The 17,474-nt window shown below is 48.0% G+C and overlaps 1 protein-coding gene across 1 annotated transcript in view; it reads right to left on the minus strand.

Moving 5' to 3' along the window:
• B4GALNT3 (beta-1,4-N-acetyl-galactosaminyltransferase 3) overlaps positions 1–16,592 on the minus strand; it is an 88,500-nt gene extending 71,908 nt beyond the window's left edge. The window contains exon 1 of the mRNA XM_040642020.1: positions 16,424–16,592. Coding sequence (XP_040497954.1) covers positions 16,424–16,592 — 169 coding nt within the window. The remainder of the gene's footprint in view (positions 1–16,423) is intronic.
• Positions 16,593–17,474: the final 882 nt, after the last annotated feature.

A 17,474-nucleotide genomic window follows, 5' to 3' on the forward strand; every position in this document is an offset into this window, starting at 1 on the left:
CAGAAATGACTTGTTCAAAGTCACAGAACCAGTTCATATCAGAACCAAGACTGGAACCCAGGTGCCCGGACTCCCAGTCCAGGGTTCTTAGCCCTAACCATGTGCCTAAAAGAAAAAGACCTCTGAGTTCTCTTCTAGCCCAAATACTGTACGATTCTTTAACCTGGCTTCTACTTTCCCCCTTCTGTTATGACAACCTCAACTGATCAGGCGATTCCTAGTGACTCTCCCTGCTCCTTCGCCAAATACACTGGTTTCCTCTCAGGTCTCACCCTTCTGGACCTTTCAACTGCGCTGACAGTGTTGCTCATCTTTTTCCTTACCAAGACTCCTTAAGGGCACCAGGGTGGCTCAGTCAGTTAAGTGTCTGCCTTCAGCTCAGGTCATGATCTTGGGGTCCTGGGATCGAACCCTGCATCGGGCTCCCTGCCCGGTGGGGAGTCTGCTTCTCTCTGACCCTCTGTGCGCTCATGTTCTCTCTCTCAAATAAATAAATAAAATCTTAAAAAAAAAAAAAAAAAAAAGACTCCTTAGAAGAATGACCCCTCCTCCACCTTTCCCTAATTGCTCATTGGCTAGCTGCAGGCAACCAAGGGCCCCCCCCCCTTGCCCTGCTGATGACCAGATTCCAATGTGTGCTCTCTGTATCCCAGCTTTGACAGTCAATTGAACGTTAGCTCTCGGTCTACGGGAGGGTTCTTCGGCAGGGCCACAGCCATGAAACAAAATACCCTCAGTGAGAGTTAAGTTACTCAAGAGAGATTCTAGATTGCATACTGAGGCCTGCTGAGCTTCTGGGCCCTGCTGTAGCCCTGACCCAGAGCTGAGAGCCAGCACACCTAAGGGAACTTCCTTCCTCAGCAGGCTTAATAGGTTTGTGTGTACCTCTTGCCACCGCTTGCCTTGGTTTTCCCTCTATATAAAGCAGGCAGCAGGCTGCACCTTCTGTCTTCCAAGTGCAGGTCTCATCACGGTGGAGGAGTGGCGTTTCCCACATGCGTTGCTCCATATGCATCTTTCAGATCATGGCGGAGGACACTTCGCAGACAGGTCAAAAGGAGTAATCTTCCTTCCGGGAGAAGTAGTAATCTCTGATCCTAAAATGTGGATGCAGCCTAAGTTGCTCCAAGTTCCCAGGAGAAAAGTTCCTAGTGAAAACAAGGTACTATTGTTCTCCCTGGCCTTCCACTCCTTCCCTCACATGATTGGATCACGAAAACCCTGCCAGCTGGGGAAAGTGTTCACTACTCTGGAACTTTCCAAACCTTATTAGAGATAGAAAGGGGCAGAAAAATATAGAAAAACAACCCTTTCTTGAGGACTTTTTTTCTTGGTTTTAGAAGAAATAACTGGGTGTTTCCCCCCCTGCTTCTCAGGCTTTCCAATTTCTAAATATACCAAGCATAATCATTTTGAGCAAACCAAGTTATGTACAATATATGTTTATCTTGCTAAACTTTCAGAAAATGACTTTAGATCTGTAAAGGGCACTAAAAAGTTTCATAATTGTTTCCCTAAAAATATTACAATATATTGCCATTTCCCAGAAATTGGAACTCTCTAATTTTTGTATCAAGTCCCTTAGGTACTTTATTGTGCTCATTTCTTTTTTTCAAAGTAAATACCAACTTCCAATTTAATACCTCTTGCCTTGGGGCGCCTGGGTGGCTCCGTCGTTAAGCGTCTGCCTTCGGCTCAGGGCGTGATCCCAGCGTTCTGGGATCGAGCCCCGCATCAGGCTCCTCTGCTAGGAGCCTGCTTCTTCCTCTCCCACTCCCCCTGCTTGTGTTCCCTCTCTCGCAGCCTGTCTCTCTCTGTCAAATAAATTTTTTAAAAAATACCTCTTGCCTTGATAAACATTGTCTCATGACAGACAGGTGGTATTTCCTGAGAAACATAATTAAAGCTTCACTGTTGTAGATTATTCCTTATGCAAATATTTTTCCAACCTTCATGCATCAGAACAAAGTTAAATTCTTATTCAACAGGTTAAATCAAACTCGTATATTAATTTTTTCACCTCCTTTCTATAGGCCTCCAAACGCAGTCTGCACCCACTTATTACTACCTCTCTGCAATTTATCTGCAATTTGTCATCCATTTTTTACCCCCGCACAGAACCGCTGGCAGTGGACTTCCATTTGCTAACGAGGACTAGGATTATGAAAACATCAGCCCTTATCAGCTTGTATCTTTCTCCAGAGATGAGAATGAGGAGATGACAACATCTTTTAAAAATATGTACTTTTCTACCACAGATCTCATGATTTATATGTTTCAAGACTCTTTTGATTTACCTTATTTTTTTTAAAGATTTTATTTACCTATTCGAGAGAGACAGGGAGAGAGAAAAAGCGCAAGCAGAGAGAGGGAGAAGCAGGCTCCCCACTGAGCAGCGAGCTTGATGTGGGGCCATGACCTGAGCCAAAAGCAGATGCAACCAACTGAGCCACAGAGGCGCCCCTGAATGGTTTTGTTTTGGTTTGTTTTTTCTTTCTTTCTTTCTTTCTTTCTTTTTTTTTTAAAGAAGCTGTTTACTCCTTTACTAGAAGGGGCTGTTCTGAGGATGAGAGGGTGTGGGGAACAAAGGGACCTGCTGCATGAGAAATGTCACATTTTGGCCTGCCCTTTGCACTATGAGAATTCAACATCAGCAAGAGCCTCTTTGCAGGTTACCCTCAGCTATCAATATCAATGCAGGGTGTCACTAGAGAAATTTCAGAAAACTCACAAGTCACCCCCACAGCAGCTGAGGTGGGCCCACGATCCACCCCCAGCTAGGTGACAATAACTTCCGCTCGTTCACTGGCAAGAAAAGATAAATAAACAGACTTGAGAATGGGTTCTACGCCTGCTTCGTACACTGTCAGATTGCTTGGATGGGAGAAAAAAGGACCTCATGAAACTCAGACATTGGAAGAAAGCACTCTCAGCAAACAGAAAGGAAACAAGTCACGGCAGAATGGTGGGTGGCACGGTGTGCTGTAAAGCGCACTGCTCAGGCATCAGGAATTCTGAGCCCAGTGCTGCGCTCTAGGCAGGTTGCTCAAATTCTCTAGGCCTTACATTCTGCATTGGTGAAATGAGGAGTTTGAGCAAACGGATCACACTTTAAGAGGCAACTTGCCACTGCCTGATGAGCTGTGTTGAGAACGATTAGACTGCATCTGGGCTTAGTAGAAGACTTACATGTTCTACCGAAGCTGTCTGCCATTGGCCTGGAATAGGAAACGCAGGTATTTTCCATCTCAGAATTTAAAAATCTCTGATCCATTCTGCCCCCAGGATTCTCTAGGATATGTGAAGGACAGCTCCCAAAAACCAGTCAAAAGAGAAACAAAAGGGCTTTAAAGGCTGATTAAATGATTTAAAAAACAATAATTTTAAAAAACAAGGCAATACTAAAAACAAGCAGCTAACATTTATTAAACATTATGTATCCAGAACTGTTCTAAGTACTATGTATGTCTTCTTTCACTTAATTGCCACAACAAAAACCCTATGAGGTAGAGCTAGTAATATTCCCATTTCACGGATAAGTAACTGGGGCATATTGACGCTTAGTACTCTGCTCACTAAAGCCCAGCTTACTGAGAACTGGAGCTAGGATTCAAACCCAGGTAGTCTGCCTTCCGAGGCTTGCTCCTGACGACTATGCCATGATAAGGAAGAAAAGGAGGGGAGGTAAGAGACACTGGCAGATGGCACAGAAGACACAACAGCAACCTCAAGAGTTAAGGTAGAAAGGATGGCTGTATCCATATGGAGGAAACGTGGGCACAGCGAAGCCTGTGCCCACTCGATTCCAAGTTCACCACCTGCCTCTTCCAAGCACTTCATCGATGCTTATGGGGAGGGTAACGCAAACTGCCATCACCACACCCTCTGGAGCCGTCTTTGGCTTCTCTAACAACCCTACTTGGAATACAGAACACCAACCAGGATGAAGTCAAGAGAAGAGAAAAATATCTAAAATAACAAAAGAGGGGTGCCTGGGTGACTCCGTCGGCCAAGCAAGAGCCTGACTCTTGATTCCAGCTCAGGTCATGATCTCAGGGTCCTGAGATCGAGCCCCGTGTCGGACTCTATGGTAGGCGTGGAGCCTATTCAAGATTCTCTCTCTCCCTCTCCACCTTCCCACCTGCCTCTCTCTCTCAAGAAATAAATAAAACAAAATAACAAAACAAAATATCAACATTTGAGTTGCAGACAACTTAAGTGCAACAGAAGTTCCCAAAAGGGCAAGGTCAGCTGGCACAGAAATAACTGAGGTAGGGTTCAGGGAGGAGATGGGGTTGGAAGAATGGGCAGAGCTTTGAAAAGCACGCATAAGGAACATCATGAGACTGGACAGGAGCACTTCGGAGTCTGGGAAAAGACCAGCCCCAGAGGGAGGAGACACCAACTCTGACTCTGCAAGAAGCGACAACGAGGCTATTGCTCTCTGGGCGGTTACTTTCAGCTTATACACACTCTTCTCCATCTCCTACCAGTGGGGCTGCTTCCGGGCTCTCTCTCTCCCACAAAACATCTGTCCCCTGCAACTAGAGTAGAGGCATTTAATTGGGAGGATGCCCCCAAATCAGTCAAACTCTGGGAACTTACTGTGTACCAGGTATGGGAAGGCACTCAGGCAGAGTTCTTGACTAGGGATCCTCGGATGGGAGTCAGGGGCCTGTGTACCTCCCCCCAAAAGCATGCAAAACATTCGAAGGGCAGGCAAATTTCCGCACTAATTTCCACAGTTTCTTCACCAGACTCTCCAAGTGTATGTATGAGCCACAAAAGGTTAAAAATCTCTGCACTAGGGAGACAAAGGGGGGGAAATGCCCAGGTCTAGCACTCTAGAAATTCACTATCCCGTGGGGGAAGACAAACACAGACATAAATAACTTTGATGGAAGGCAGACTTTGATAAGTGCACTAATGGAGCTACCAAAAAAAAAAAAATCCGTGAGGGAAGGGGAACAGAGGTGGATTCCAATGCGTTGTGGTTAGGACACCCTCTCCCCCATCCTGGGTTTGGGATCCAAGTTTGTAATGAGGAAAAACAAACGCTACTACTTCTCCTCAAGCCCAGACAGAGCCTTTGGCTGGCCCCTCTTTCTCAGGGACTCCCAGTGGAAAACTGAGTCTAAGGCTAAACCCATTCCTGTCAGGGAGGTGCAGGAGGACACTGTTTTCAGGACAATGGGAGGCGGTAGCAAGGAGATGTTCTTCTGAAAATGAGCAATGACTCCGTTCTACATTTTTTCTGTCTTCTACCCAGTTCCCATTCTCTGGACTCCTGAGGTACTCACTCATTCTGGGCTTAATCATGTCCTCTACCCCTAGTTATCTGTTTTAGGTAAGTCACCTCTCAGAAAGCCCCCTCATTCTCCAAGCTAGTCTTACCTCTCACCCCTCCACCTAGAAATTTTGTGCCATTACCGTGTTTCATTTTCTTCCAAGAACTAATCACCATCTGAAATTCTTATGTTTGTTTATGTGTTCATTAAGGTTTTTTTTTTTTTTCATGAAGTGTAAGCACCATGACAGCTTTGAATTTCTGGTTCCCTTCAATATTCCAATACCTAGGATACTGCCCAGACATAACGTGGGTGCAATGAATATTTGTTGAATAAATGAGTATCTGTCTCCTGTCCCTTTGCATTGTCCTGCAGGACCAGCACAATATCTAAATCCCAGAGAGGAAGCTGTAAGGAGAAATTAAAGCACTTTTTTTCTCATGAGAACATCTTTTGAGATGCTGGCTGTGCAGGGCTGCCCTTAACAAAAACGATCACGGCAGTGTAGCCAGAGAACCGTGTGTGAAACTCACAACCGAACATTCTGACACCTTCTACGTCAACTCTACCACCAAATTCTGTCACTTCTTTCTTTGACAGGTCTCAGCTATTCTCTGTCACCCTTCTCAGCTAGACACTCACTGCCCACACTTTAGGTCATTGCGATAAGTACCTGAGTGGCCCCTCTATCTCCAAAGCATCCTGCAAGCTTCCAACAGTTTCATCTACCTATAGCCACAGTTCCTAGGACATAAAAGGTACTCAACAAATGTCTGAAGAATCAAAGTAAAGTCAGTGGACGAAAATAAGAAAACACTGCCTTCATCACATCAAATCTCTGCTTTAAAAAATATATGTTGCTCTCCACCAAACCCAACCTCAGCAGCCGGGCACTTGAGACTCCACAATCATGTCACAACCATTGTCCCAACCTCATCTTCAGACCAGGTGAGCCTCTGTGCTAAAGGATTTGCATTCCCTCAATGTTTACCGAGCTTCTACTATATTCCTCAAATGGGAACATTCACCGTTGCTTACACACACAACTCCCAGTAAGTACAGGCTATGGGGGCTGGGAACGGTCTTAAATGTTCAAGCCAAAGGACCTCCTTTTGGGATATACAGTGAAATACTAAGAAATGCTGGACAAAATATGACAAACTTTTTTTTTTTTTTAAAGATTTTATTTATTTATTTGACAGAGAGAGAGACAGCCAGCAAGAGAGGGAACACAAGCAGGGGAAGTGGGAGAGGAAGAAGCAGGCTCATAGTGGAGGAGCCTGATGTGGGGCTCGATCCCATAACGCCGGGATCACGCCCTTAGCCGAAGGCAGATGCTTAACCGCTGTGCCACCCAGGCGCCCCGACAAACTTCTTTTTACTTACATAGTTCAGCATTCCCTAAAGCCAGGGAAATCTCCAGGGCCCAAAATATAAAGAACTGAGGGGCGCCTGGCTGGTTCAGTTGGTAGGGTATCCGACTCTTGATCTTGGGGTCCTGAGTTCGAGCTGCATGTTGGGTGTAGAGTTTACTTTAAAAAAACGCACTGAACATCAGAGCAGCAAGCAGATACTAACACTTTGGCAGCTCCTTAGTTTGGGGCAACCAACAACTTTCGGTAATACATTAGAAAAAAATTAATGCTTTATGTTATTATAAACAGAAGAACAACATAGTTTCTAAATAGTATTTTAAAAGGAACCAAATCTGAAATCAAACCAAATAAAACTTACAACTTTGAAAAAATATAGTCATTGAATCAACTGAGAAAATGGGGTAATGTCTCTCGATTTCTCCCCTTCATTGTCCTGTACCCTTTTCCCTGCCTTCTCCTGGAAGCTGTTCACCTGAGATCTGCTCCCCATTGTCCTCTCCCTTTTTCCAGGCCCTCTACTCAGCTGGAACAAAAAAGACAACCAAGGGGGTGCCTGCATGGCTCAGTCGTTAAGCGTCTGCCTTCGGCTCAGGGCATGATCCCAGAGTCCTGGGATCGAGCCCCACATCGGGCTCCCTGCTCCGCTGGGAGCCTGCTTCTTCCTCTCCCACTCCCCCTGCTTGTGTTCCCTCTCTCGCTGGCTGTCTCTATCTCTGTCAAATGAATAAATAAAATCTTAAAAAAAAAAAAAAAAGACAACCAATAACTGACATGCTCCATTAATACTTAGTCTCTCTTCATGAGGAAATCCGCAATGTCCTCGCTCCTCCTGCCGATCCTTGACTCAGAGGTGGCGGTGCGCAGTCAGGAGACCAGCTGTTTGGTGCGAGGAGGGTGTGTACGTACACATGCCTGCATGCATCCATTTGAACCCTGGGCTGGCAGGCAGGGTGGAAAGGAGTGGATCAGAGGATTTGTAAGGAGATCTCAGCAGAGAGGCCTTTAATCTTTGAGGCAACTGCTTGTATGGAGACCATGTTGTCAGACATGACCTTGGAGACCAAGTAGCCAGAAGCACTGGGATAGCTGCCACCTATCAGTTCAAAGCAACTGAGTCATGAAAGACCGGTGCCAGAATGGCAAAGATTGACTGTCTCCTTGACACCTCAGTGACACCGGAGAGGTTCCAAACCTACTCCTGAAAGAGGTATCTCCTTCCGAAGTTTATGAAACTGAAGCCCTCAAAAGAAAAGGCACTTGCCCAAGGACCCTCGATAAGTCAGTTACGAAGCTGGGATTTAAACGAAGATAAGTGCCCAGTGTTTCTGCCTTCCAGTCCCAGAAATCCTCAGAGGACACACAGCAGAGTGACCAGCTAGCTACCACTTCCCAACTGCAGAGCTCTTGTGCGCCGACATCCCCAACAGATCTCTCATTCTCAGCAAAATCCTTGACTTCTGACCCGCCCCTCCCATCCCCTACTGCAAATCTTTGCCTGGGGTGGGGGTAGAAAGATGGAGGCAGTACTGAGCATCACAGAAGGAAGAAAGGATGGTTCAAGAACATGTCTTTGCCGGCAGGTGCTGGACATAGATGGCCTGGGGACTGGTGAGGACCGGACACAGCTGTGTCACGGACTGAGATGCTGAAGCGACACTGGCAAAGGGCTAGCTGAGGACTGTATCTATCCACTCCTGCCTGCCCAGCCATTTTCCAGTTCCTACCAGACTGTAAACTCTCAGGGGGCAGAGATGGGAACTAACATTCATTGAGCTCTTAATATGTGCAAGGCTTATGTTAAATCTAATTGGGCACCTATTTAGTGTGCTAGTGTGCTAACTCTTAATATGTGCAAGCTCTTAATATGTGCTAGCTCTTAATATGTGCTAGCTCTTAATATGTGCAAGGCTTATGTTAAATCTAATTGGGCACCTATTTAGTGTGCTAGTGTGCTAACTCTTAATATGTGCAAGCTCTTAATATGTGCTAGCTCTTAATATGTGCTAGCTCTTAATATGTGCAAGGCTTATGTTAAATCTAATTGGGCACCTATTTAGTGTGCTAGTGTGCTAACTCTTACTGAGTCATAAGAAAGCTCTACAGGGAGGGCTTTATAACCCAACCCACGCCCCCCCCCCCAGATGAAGCATCTGAGTCTTGAAAAGGGCTAAGTACCTTATGCAAAGTCCTGCAACTAGTGAGTAACAGAACTTGGATTTGAGCCCTGCCTTGTCTTCAAAGTCCATAATTTTTTCCAGGAACTATCAATGCTTTTTACCCCACTCAGTGCCCCAAGAAAGTAAACGCTGAATCACCTCTGCAGCCACTTAAGATTTGCAAAATAAATAAAAACTGAAAAATACACATCACTTAACTTCCGGGCATTTACATATAAAATCCTTGGTCTGCTTGGAATGTCATTTCTCTATTCCAACACCCACCTTTCTTTCTCTTTTTCCCATCCGTGGGCCCTTTTCCCAGGTCCTGATACTGTAAAGCACAGTTCTATCTGGTATAGAGTGGGATGCACGTATAGCCTCTGTTAGGCTCCACGAGAATACGGTTTAAAAGAAATTAGTAGAGGAGGCAGATAACATCTCTTCCCTGGGCCTGCTTTCTCATCTGTTAGTGAAGGACTGGATCTCTGGTGTTTGTGACCTTATGCATCCATAAGCCACAGGCTGGGCAGGTCTTCATGCTTACAGTCTCACCATTGGTCTGGCGGGGTAGGAGTCCACATGACAAACTTGAGGTTCCCAGCCTTCTTGACCAGTCCCCTCAGTTGCTTTATCAGGGGTGTTCCTTGGGGTTCCCCAAGCTTTACTGAATTTTCCTTGTATTTATGTCACTATTCTCAATGACGCTGGCTCAGGCCCCAACATCTGTCAATAAATTCTAAGCTTTTAATGATACTCATAAAGAGGTGAGAATTTATTTTTGAATGCCATTCAACTTTTCAACACCTAAATAAACTAAAAACCAAAAAAAAAAAAAAAAAAAAAAAAGACCGGGAAGATTATTTTTTGGCTTTTTTAAATCTAGAATTCTTGTTTAAGTTATTCAGAATCCACCATCTGGTTATCACAGCTTTTTATACTTTTTTTTTTTTCTTTTCAACAATCTCTAGGTCAAAGTAGTGGGATTATAGGTGATTTTTAATTTCTTCTTCATACTTTTATATATACCATGGCTCTTTCATTGATTTATTTTTTGATTTGCCCCAAAAAAGTTACAGTGCTTTACAAGGATCATAGAAAGTAAGGTGACATAAACTAGAAGTCACTGTGGGGGGAAAAAGGAAAAACAAAGGTATAAGAGGCATAAAATTAATACCAAGAGGCAGATCATAAAACCTTTTATACTTTTTTCCAGATGAACCAAAATTGAATTCTAAAGCTTTCTAGTAACCAATACAAAGGGGGAAAACCTGGTAGTTATACAACTTACACGGCCAATAAAAATTTAAACAAATTGACTGCTCAACTATTTCTAATATCGAGACCAGAGAATCATTTTTGGACGGTTCTCACACACAGGATAAGCAATGTTTCTCAACCCCACCCTGGTAGCAGTTCTAATGGAGAATTTCACAGGGCTCTATCTCATAGCTTTTAGGTCCCTGGTCTTCACTGGCCACTCCTTAAGTCATTGTATCAGTTGTACTGGGGTACCTACAGCACAAAAAAGAAATTTTACAGGGGTTAGTGTGGTCCAGCTACACAGCTGTCATCTGGTATAATGAACATGCATTACTTTCAGAATCATAAATATTAACTTTAAAATAAAGCATGTATTTTTATACAGAAAGTATAAAAATAGTCTAAGTAAATCTGTCCTGAGGGTAGTGACTGAAAGGGAATTCACGGGGGGCTGCTGGGGTGCTGGTAATATTCCATTTCTTCATCGGGGTGCTCGTTACGCAGGTATGTTCAGATTGTGAAAATTCAAGCTGTACACTTATATGTGTGCTTTTCTGAACATAGAAGATATTTCAATGAAAAGTTACCAAAAACAAAACACACACACAGCCAGGGACCACAAGGATAATCTGTATCCTTATTTTCTAAAAAAAAAAAAAAAGTTGGTTACTAGTTAAAAAAAAAAAAAAATTAGCATAAAAAATAAATTACATACAAAAATATCACAAGGATAAAAATAATACTCATTTTTGCTTGTCTCATGGATATTTGTAACATTGAAAGCAGCACTTGTTAGAACCTAAAAGTCTGCAAAATTTAAAGAGCTATCCATCATGCTTTGCTCAGAATATATAACATATTCAGCCCAACGCCCTTTATATACACCATCCAAACTGTTCTCACCTCTTCCAGTATTTTTTTTTATATCGGGTAACATATAAATCTATTAATTGTGGATCACAAGGTTAAAGGGGTCTGAAAGCAAACTATATAGTCGGCCCGGTTTAGACCTCACCACCCTGGGATATATGGGAAAGTATTCGTGGAAAATAAAAAGGGCAGATTTTGAGACTGGTGGAACTTGGTACAGAACTGGGCTCCAAGAACAGCCTCTAGGCCCCCTTCCAAAGCAAACTCGGCTATGGCGGCTGCTCTGCTCCGCTCCATAAAGCTCAGCACTAGAGGGCAAGACCAGGCTCTGCAGCCTGGAAAATTACTGCAGCGCGAGGACCAGCAGCTCCTAAAGCCAGCACAGAAGTGCTTGCTTCGAAAGACCTGGTGCTGCGAAGCAGTCACAACCACGCAGGGCGTCTGGACAACTCCCGAGACGGGAGCGGTAAGGAGCCTCTGAGCAGGCAAACGGGGCCTCAACTTGGACTGAGGGTCCCCAGGCGGTGTGGGCAGGATAGATGGCGAGGTGTGTTGCCACAGTTGTCCTAGCCACGTCAGAAGGAGAACAAGAGAGCCCAGGGAAAGGAGACGCCAAGTCTGGGTCAGGGCTCCTACTCTGTGTCACACACGGCATTCCGGGTACAGACGGTACTGGGTCCAAAGAAAACACACTTATATAAAAAGGCATTGATGGCTTAATTCATACCCTTTGCATATGTGTTGAAAGGCTATTGTTGTTTATATGTATTACGGTACAAGGAACAAGAATTCCTAGGTTCTATTCTTGGATCGGTCACTGATAAACAAAGTATCTGCCAGTGGAAAATATCAGGTGCTTGGAAATTCAGAGCTTACCATCCATAACCAGGAGGTATTTATTCAAGCGCCTAGTGTGTGCCCAGAACTGAATACTGATTTGAAGATACACACAGCAGCCAGGTGGCCAGGGTGGCGGCATAAAGAGACATAAGTAGGACACAGGAATAGGAGTCAGAGGTTCCACGGGAGTGAGGGGCAGCCCAGCCAGGGCAGCAGGAGCCACGGTCCCGGGCCATAAGAAGCACAGAAGGAGTCGTGCTCCCCTTCCACGCTCACCTCTGCTGTGAGTGTCGGCCCTAAGCCACATCATCCCCACTCTGCCCACACATCTGTCTCATTTGTTCTCCCTCTCTCCCTGCCTGCGGCTCAGATTACTGTTCTGCCCTGAGTTACCTCTGCTGTGGAGGGTTTGTATCCTTTCCAAACCAGCACGGCTGCAGTGACCCCAGGAGGTGAGGTGCCCGCCTGACATCTGTGGGTGTGCCTCCCTCAGCCCACGCAAAGTCCCTCGGAAGTCACAGGGGCCAACCAGAGGGTGTGTTAGAGGTGTAAGGCAGCAAAACCGATTCATTCCTGAGCCTGAGAACACTTCGGGGTTCAGCGGGTAAACGTGACACTTAAAAAACGGGGACACACCGGAACCAGCCTTGTGAGATCGAGAAAGAGGCTGGTGCACGCTATCATTCTGCCCTGGCTCTGGGCCCAAATGCAATCTCTTGGCTCCAGCACCAAGGTGGTCCCAGCAGTAGGTCAATTATAGAGCAAAGAACCTAGAAACCATTTTAGTCCAGACCTCTGCCCTGGGGCAGGATTTAGCTAATCCAATCCTAACAAATGGGTATAACTTGTTAAAAGCTGCCAGGATAGAGAGTCTTTAACTTCCAACAATAGTCTGTTCCCAGGGCTGCTTTTCAGCTGGTACACTCCAGTAGAGCTGTACCAGTTATTAAACTACTGAAAGACTCATGAACATGTTGGTATATAGTGACTGCCCCAAGCCCTCTGAATGCCCCACTACCACCCTGACCCATCCCCAGGAGAGCTTCATGACTCAGCAGCTAAAGGGCTCATGCCAGGCACAGCAAGGGACCTTCAGGGCCCTGTTCAGGCATCCTCTATACTGAAGTATCGTCAAACAGCTTGACCCTGGCCGGCTCCATTCTACAAGGCTACCTACCCTATTCTAAAACTGCCTTCTCTTATCTACTGAATAAATGCCAGTCTTTAAGGTTGCTTTCAAAGTCTTTCATAATATAGCACCATCCTATATTCTCCCTCCTACTCTCTGCTTCATCAAACCCAGATGCTTGACATTCCCAAACACTAACTCTTCCCTGGTCTTTGTTTATACTGCTTTCTGCCTGGAATAGCCTTCTCTTTCCATATCCGTTAAAACCTTACCAACTCCTCAAGATCTCCTGAAATGTCACCACTTGCATGAAGTATTAGTTGAAAGAGCCATATCCCATTTCCAGAAGTGTCGCAACAACATCTCGGTTCCACATTTGTAGAACTTAATGCCTGTTTCATATTACAATTATTTTTATATATGCACCTGAACTCCCTTCCTAGAGAGAAAGCTGTTGAGAGGGCTAGAAACCATAATCTACTCACCATTATATCTAAGTGACCTAGCACAACGCCTTGCTCGAGGTATGTGCTAAATAAATATTTGTTTAAATGAGTCAGTGAACAGCTCTAATTCTTTTGTCCAAGGGACCCATTTTCTATCTGTTAAAGATTTGGGTTGTTTTTCTCTGAAGTTACTCCAATTGTGGTTGTATCTCTTTCTACATATGGAGCCCAAATTGCACATCATCCATATCTTAAACTACTGGGTTATTCCATGAAGATGAAGCAGGAAGCATGCTCCCCTGTCATTACTTTACCACCCTGGAGTCTGGGACTGCCATTTCTCCATACACTTCTTCCAGCGTCAGATCAATGTACCCGTCACACAGGGACAGGCAAATGAAAGGTTCTTGGTAAAGGAGGCCGGCCTTATAGATGACAGGAAGGCTGATGGTAGAGTGAGTTGGCAGGGATTGCTGAAGAGAGGAGGCAGGGTGGCTTGTTGGGAAGCAGAGCCAAAATGGAACTCTGGTTGCTGCGGTCAAGGCCACGGGTGCAGTCCTGGGAGGGGAAGTTCTATGGCCTGCTTGCTGTTGGTATGCAGGGCGTAAAGGAGGAAATGGTAGCAAGCCTTTCCTTACCTCTGTTCTTTAATTCCTCCTCCCCTGCTCTCCCTCCAGAGGAATAGCTCTGAGCTGGGAATAAGACTAGAGAGGACTTTGATGAAAGATGTCTGGGCTTCTTAAAAACAAAGGAGGATGGGAGACAAGGAGCCAGAAACCACAGCCACTGCCTAAATCTCATTCCAAAAGGAAATCCAGGCAAGAGTAGAATACAATGGGACAGCCCAGCATGAAAAGTCACCCTGCAGAACAGATGGGTTTCAGGGTTCTAGGAGGCTGAGACGAGGAAACAAATGACCCATCAGTGCCTAGGTTTGGGCTCTCGTTGAAAATGATGGTTAGAGAAACAAAGACATTGCTGGAATTGGAAGCTGGGAACATCTTTCTGGAGAAGGGTCAGTTTGGAAAAGGAAACAAAGAATAAGGAAACCCAGTCAGAGTTAAGATTCCTCTAGAAGGGAAACCAAACAGACCCATGGATTGACTGATAGCTAGGGATGAGACAGCCAACAGGAGTCAGAGGGTAGGAGCCAGAATGTAAGATTATGATTATGGTAAACTGGTTCTGCTCTGAGGAGAAAGCACACTTGAGGTAAAGGAAAAGTGTGTTGGGGTGAGGGCGGGGGGTTGGAAGAAGAGACCTCACTAATTTCAGGATCACAAAGCAACTGCTTTCCTCTGTTTTTAATCCCTGCAGAAGATCCCACTAGCTACCACGTTAACAAAATGGTGGCCACGTTGAGAAGGGGTGTCCCAGGGAAGAGAGAAAGGAGATCCCTTCCCGGGGCCTCCCATCTGCACACACTCCAAAGGGGCTCACCCACTTGGGACTGAGCAGCCACAGAATGGAAGAGTAGATTCACTGTCTTCAGAGGGAAGAGCAAGGCTCAGGGGAGGGAAGAACTAGCTATGCGAAGGCAAATTTTGGTCATCAGAAGGAAGAACTCTCCCATTCAGAGCTGTGGAGCTGTGGCTAAGCAGAGCCCTCCTCAGGATGTGCTGGGCTCTCCGGCCCTGGAAAAGCTCAAGCAGGGGCAATCACACAATCGAAGCATCCAGACTCAAAGGGACCTTGGAGACCATTTAGTCCAACTTCCTCCTTCTACCTAAAACGCTGTCATTTTCCCTTTGATCTCCCAACTCGTTAGTGGCAGAACCAGGATTGGAACCCCAGTCTCTCGACTCACAGCCAGAAATACTTCAACAGAGAGGTTCTGCCATAAATACATGTCTCTACCCTGAACCAGCTCAATTACTGACCCTAGTAATTCCCTTTCTTTGGCCACAGGAGGAGGCAAAGCACCACACCCAACTCTGCCCAGAGCAGCTGACACAAGGACATGTCAAAGCATCTTCTCACCAGCAATTTCATCACCGCGTATACCTTCAGAATTTCCTCAAAGGGGGGAAGTGAAGCCATGGGAGGCAATGTGTTCCAACTATGAACCTCCACTCCTTGGCCTTGGGCGGGGAGCCTCCTCTGGGAGTTTCTCCACTTTTTCCTGCTATTACATTGACCTTTTACAGTCCCTGACACTTTCAGAGTTTTGCTTTGTTAGCTCCATCAATAGTAAACCGAAAATGACGTTGGATAGCCATGGCTGTCGAAGGAAAAGGAGAAAGAGACCGTTCTCTCCCATTTTCCTAGGAGGAAACTGAGGCACAGAAAAATTAAGTCGCTTTGGCTGCGTTAAAAAGGGAAGCAGGAATCTAACCACTGCTTCGTCCACTGTGCCGTCCACTGTCTCCCCGAGCAGGGTCTGGTGAGTTCAGTATGTTCCGCAAGGTTCCAAAGCTTCAGATAACTAGCTGGAGAGGTAGCCAGGACTAGGAGGGGGGCCGGCTCAGTGAGGAAGAGGAAGGGGCTGGGGGGGTGGCCATGAGAGGGCTCTCAGAGGTATGGTTAAAATAAAGAACCCCAGAAAGCGCAGCGCGAGAGGAAACGGAGCGAGCCTCAGAGCAGGCGGCGAGCAAAGTTTGGGCCGCGCTAACCGGAGCGCCCCTCCTCGGGGGACACACGGCCGAGGGCACCCCGGGCACAAACCCCAGCCCACGCCTGGATCGCGTGTTTCTCTCGTTGGGGGTCTGCAAGCCTCGCGCGCGGGAGGTGCCCCGCGTCTCGGCCCGCATTTCCGCGCGGCGGGAGGGAGCCCCTCTCCCCGCCGTCCGCCGAGGGGAGCAGCGAGCAGCCCCGAGGATGCCCCGTCCCCCTACGGCCCTGCGGGCAGGCCTGGTCTCAGAACTCAGCGACCGGCCCCCACGCCCCCCTTCTCTCCCCGAGTAGGCAGCGGGGCGGCGCCGGGCACCTGGAGAAGAAAATGAGTTGGAAATCGGGTCTGAGGATGAGAGGCGGGTCTCCCCAACCCGGGAGCCACCGGTGCTGCCTCCTCCCACCTCCGCGCCCTCCCCGTCTCCCCCCACCCCGGCGTACTTACTCCGGTTCAGGGGGTTCCCGCCGACCTGGGCCGACGCCACCAGTTCCAGATAGAGAGTCCAGAGCCCCACGGACACCAGGGCGAGCGCCAGCAGCAGCCGGAAGCGCCTCCGCAGCAGCTTGACCGGGCGCAGGAGCAGCAGGAGCAGCGCGGCCCGGGGGCTCCCCATGGCGCGGCGCCCCGGCGGCCGCCGCCAGCGCGGGCCGCTCCGCACCCAGCCCCCGCCCCCCTGCCGGGCCCAGCGCCCCGGGCGCACCGTGGCCCAGCCCCAGCCCAGTGTCTCAGGGCTGCGCCGAGGCCGTCGCCCCCGGCCGCTCTCCAGCCGGGCGCAGGCTCATGCTCCGCGCGCCAGGGGTCCCTCCGGCTGCACGGGCGCCTCGCGCCGCCTCTCAGGTCTCCCTTCGCGAGCGGAGCCGGCGCCTCCTCCCCCGAGTGTCCTCCGCGCCCGGCTCTCCTCTCCACGCCTCTCGCCGCAGGCTCGCCGCCTCCCGCCCGCCTCCCCGCCCGCTCGCCCGCTCTCACACTGCACACAGGCAGGCTTCCCTAGGTGCGCGCCTGCCCGCCTCTCCGCCGCCACCTCCCGCTCGGGCTCTTTCTCCCAGCCCTGGGCTCGCCCGCACACCCACCTGTCCCGCCCCCGCCCCCGCCCAGGCCCCGCCCCCGGGGCACAGGTGGGCTCCGCCCCTGAGAAGCCCCGGGGGGGCGGGGAAGAACCCCTCTCGGCCTCCTGGGCAGCGAGAGAAGCGGCCCGAGATTGGCGCCTCCGCCGACTTGGGACGGTGAGGGTGTAGGAGGGGGCGAGTTCGGCTCCGAAATCTGTGTGACCGAGGGAAACTGAGGTACCGCCCAGGCACCCGGTGGTGTTGCGCCCCAAGCAGAAGTGAAGTAGAAGCTGGGTAGAAGGGGGGCGCGGAGTGGGGGAGTCACCGGTGGAGCGGTCACTCTGGGGAAGAGCTGGGGGTGACGCCTGAGGCTTTGGCTTCAGGGCCTCTCGGGGCCAGTGACGACACTACTTCCTACTTTAGGTAATAAGAGTAGACGTGGTGTTAGT

The sequence above is a fragment of the Ursus maritimus genome, unplaced genomic scaffold (genome assembly GCF_017311325.1).
Source record: "Ursus maritimus isolate PB19 unplaced genomic scaffold, ASM1731132v1 scaffold_26, whole genome shotgun sequence".
Taxonomy (NCBI): domain Eukaryota; kingdom Metazoa; phylum Chordata; class Mammalia; order Carnivora; family Ursidae; genus Ursus; species Ursus maritimus.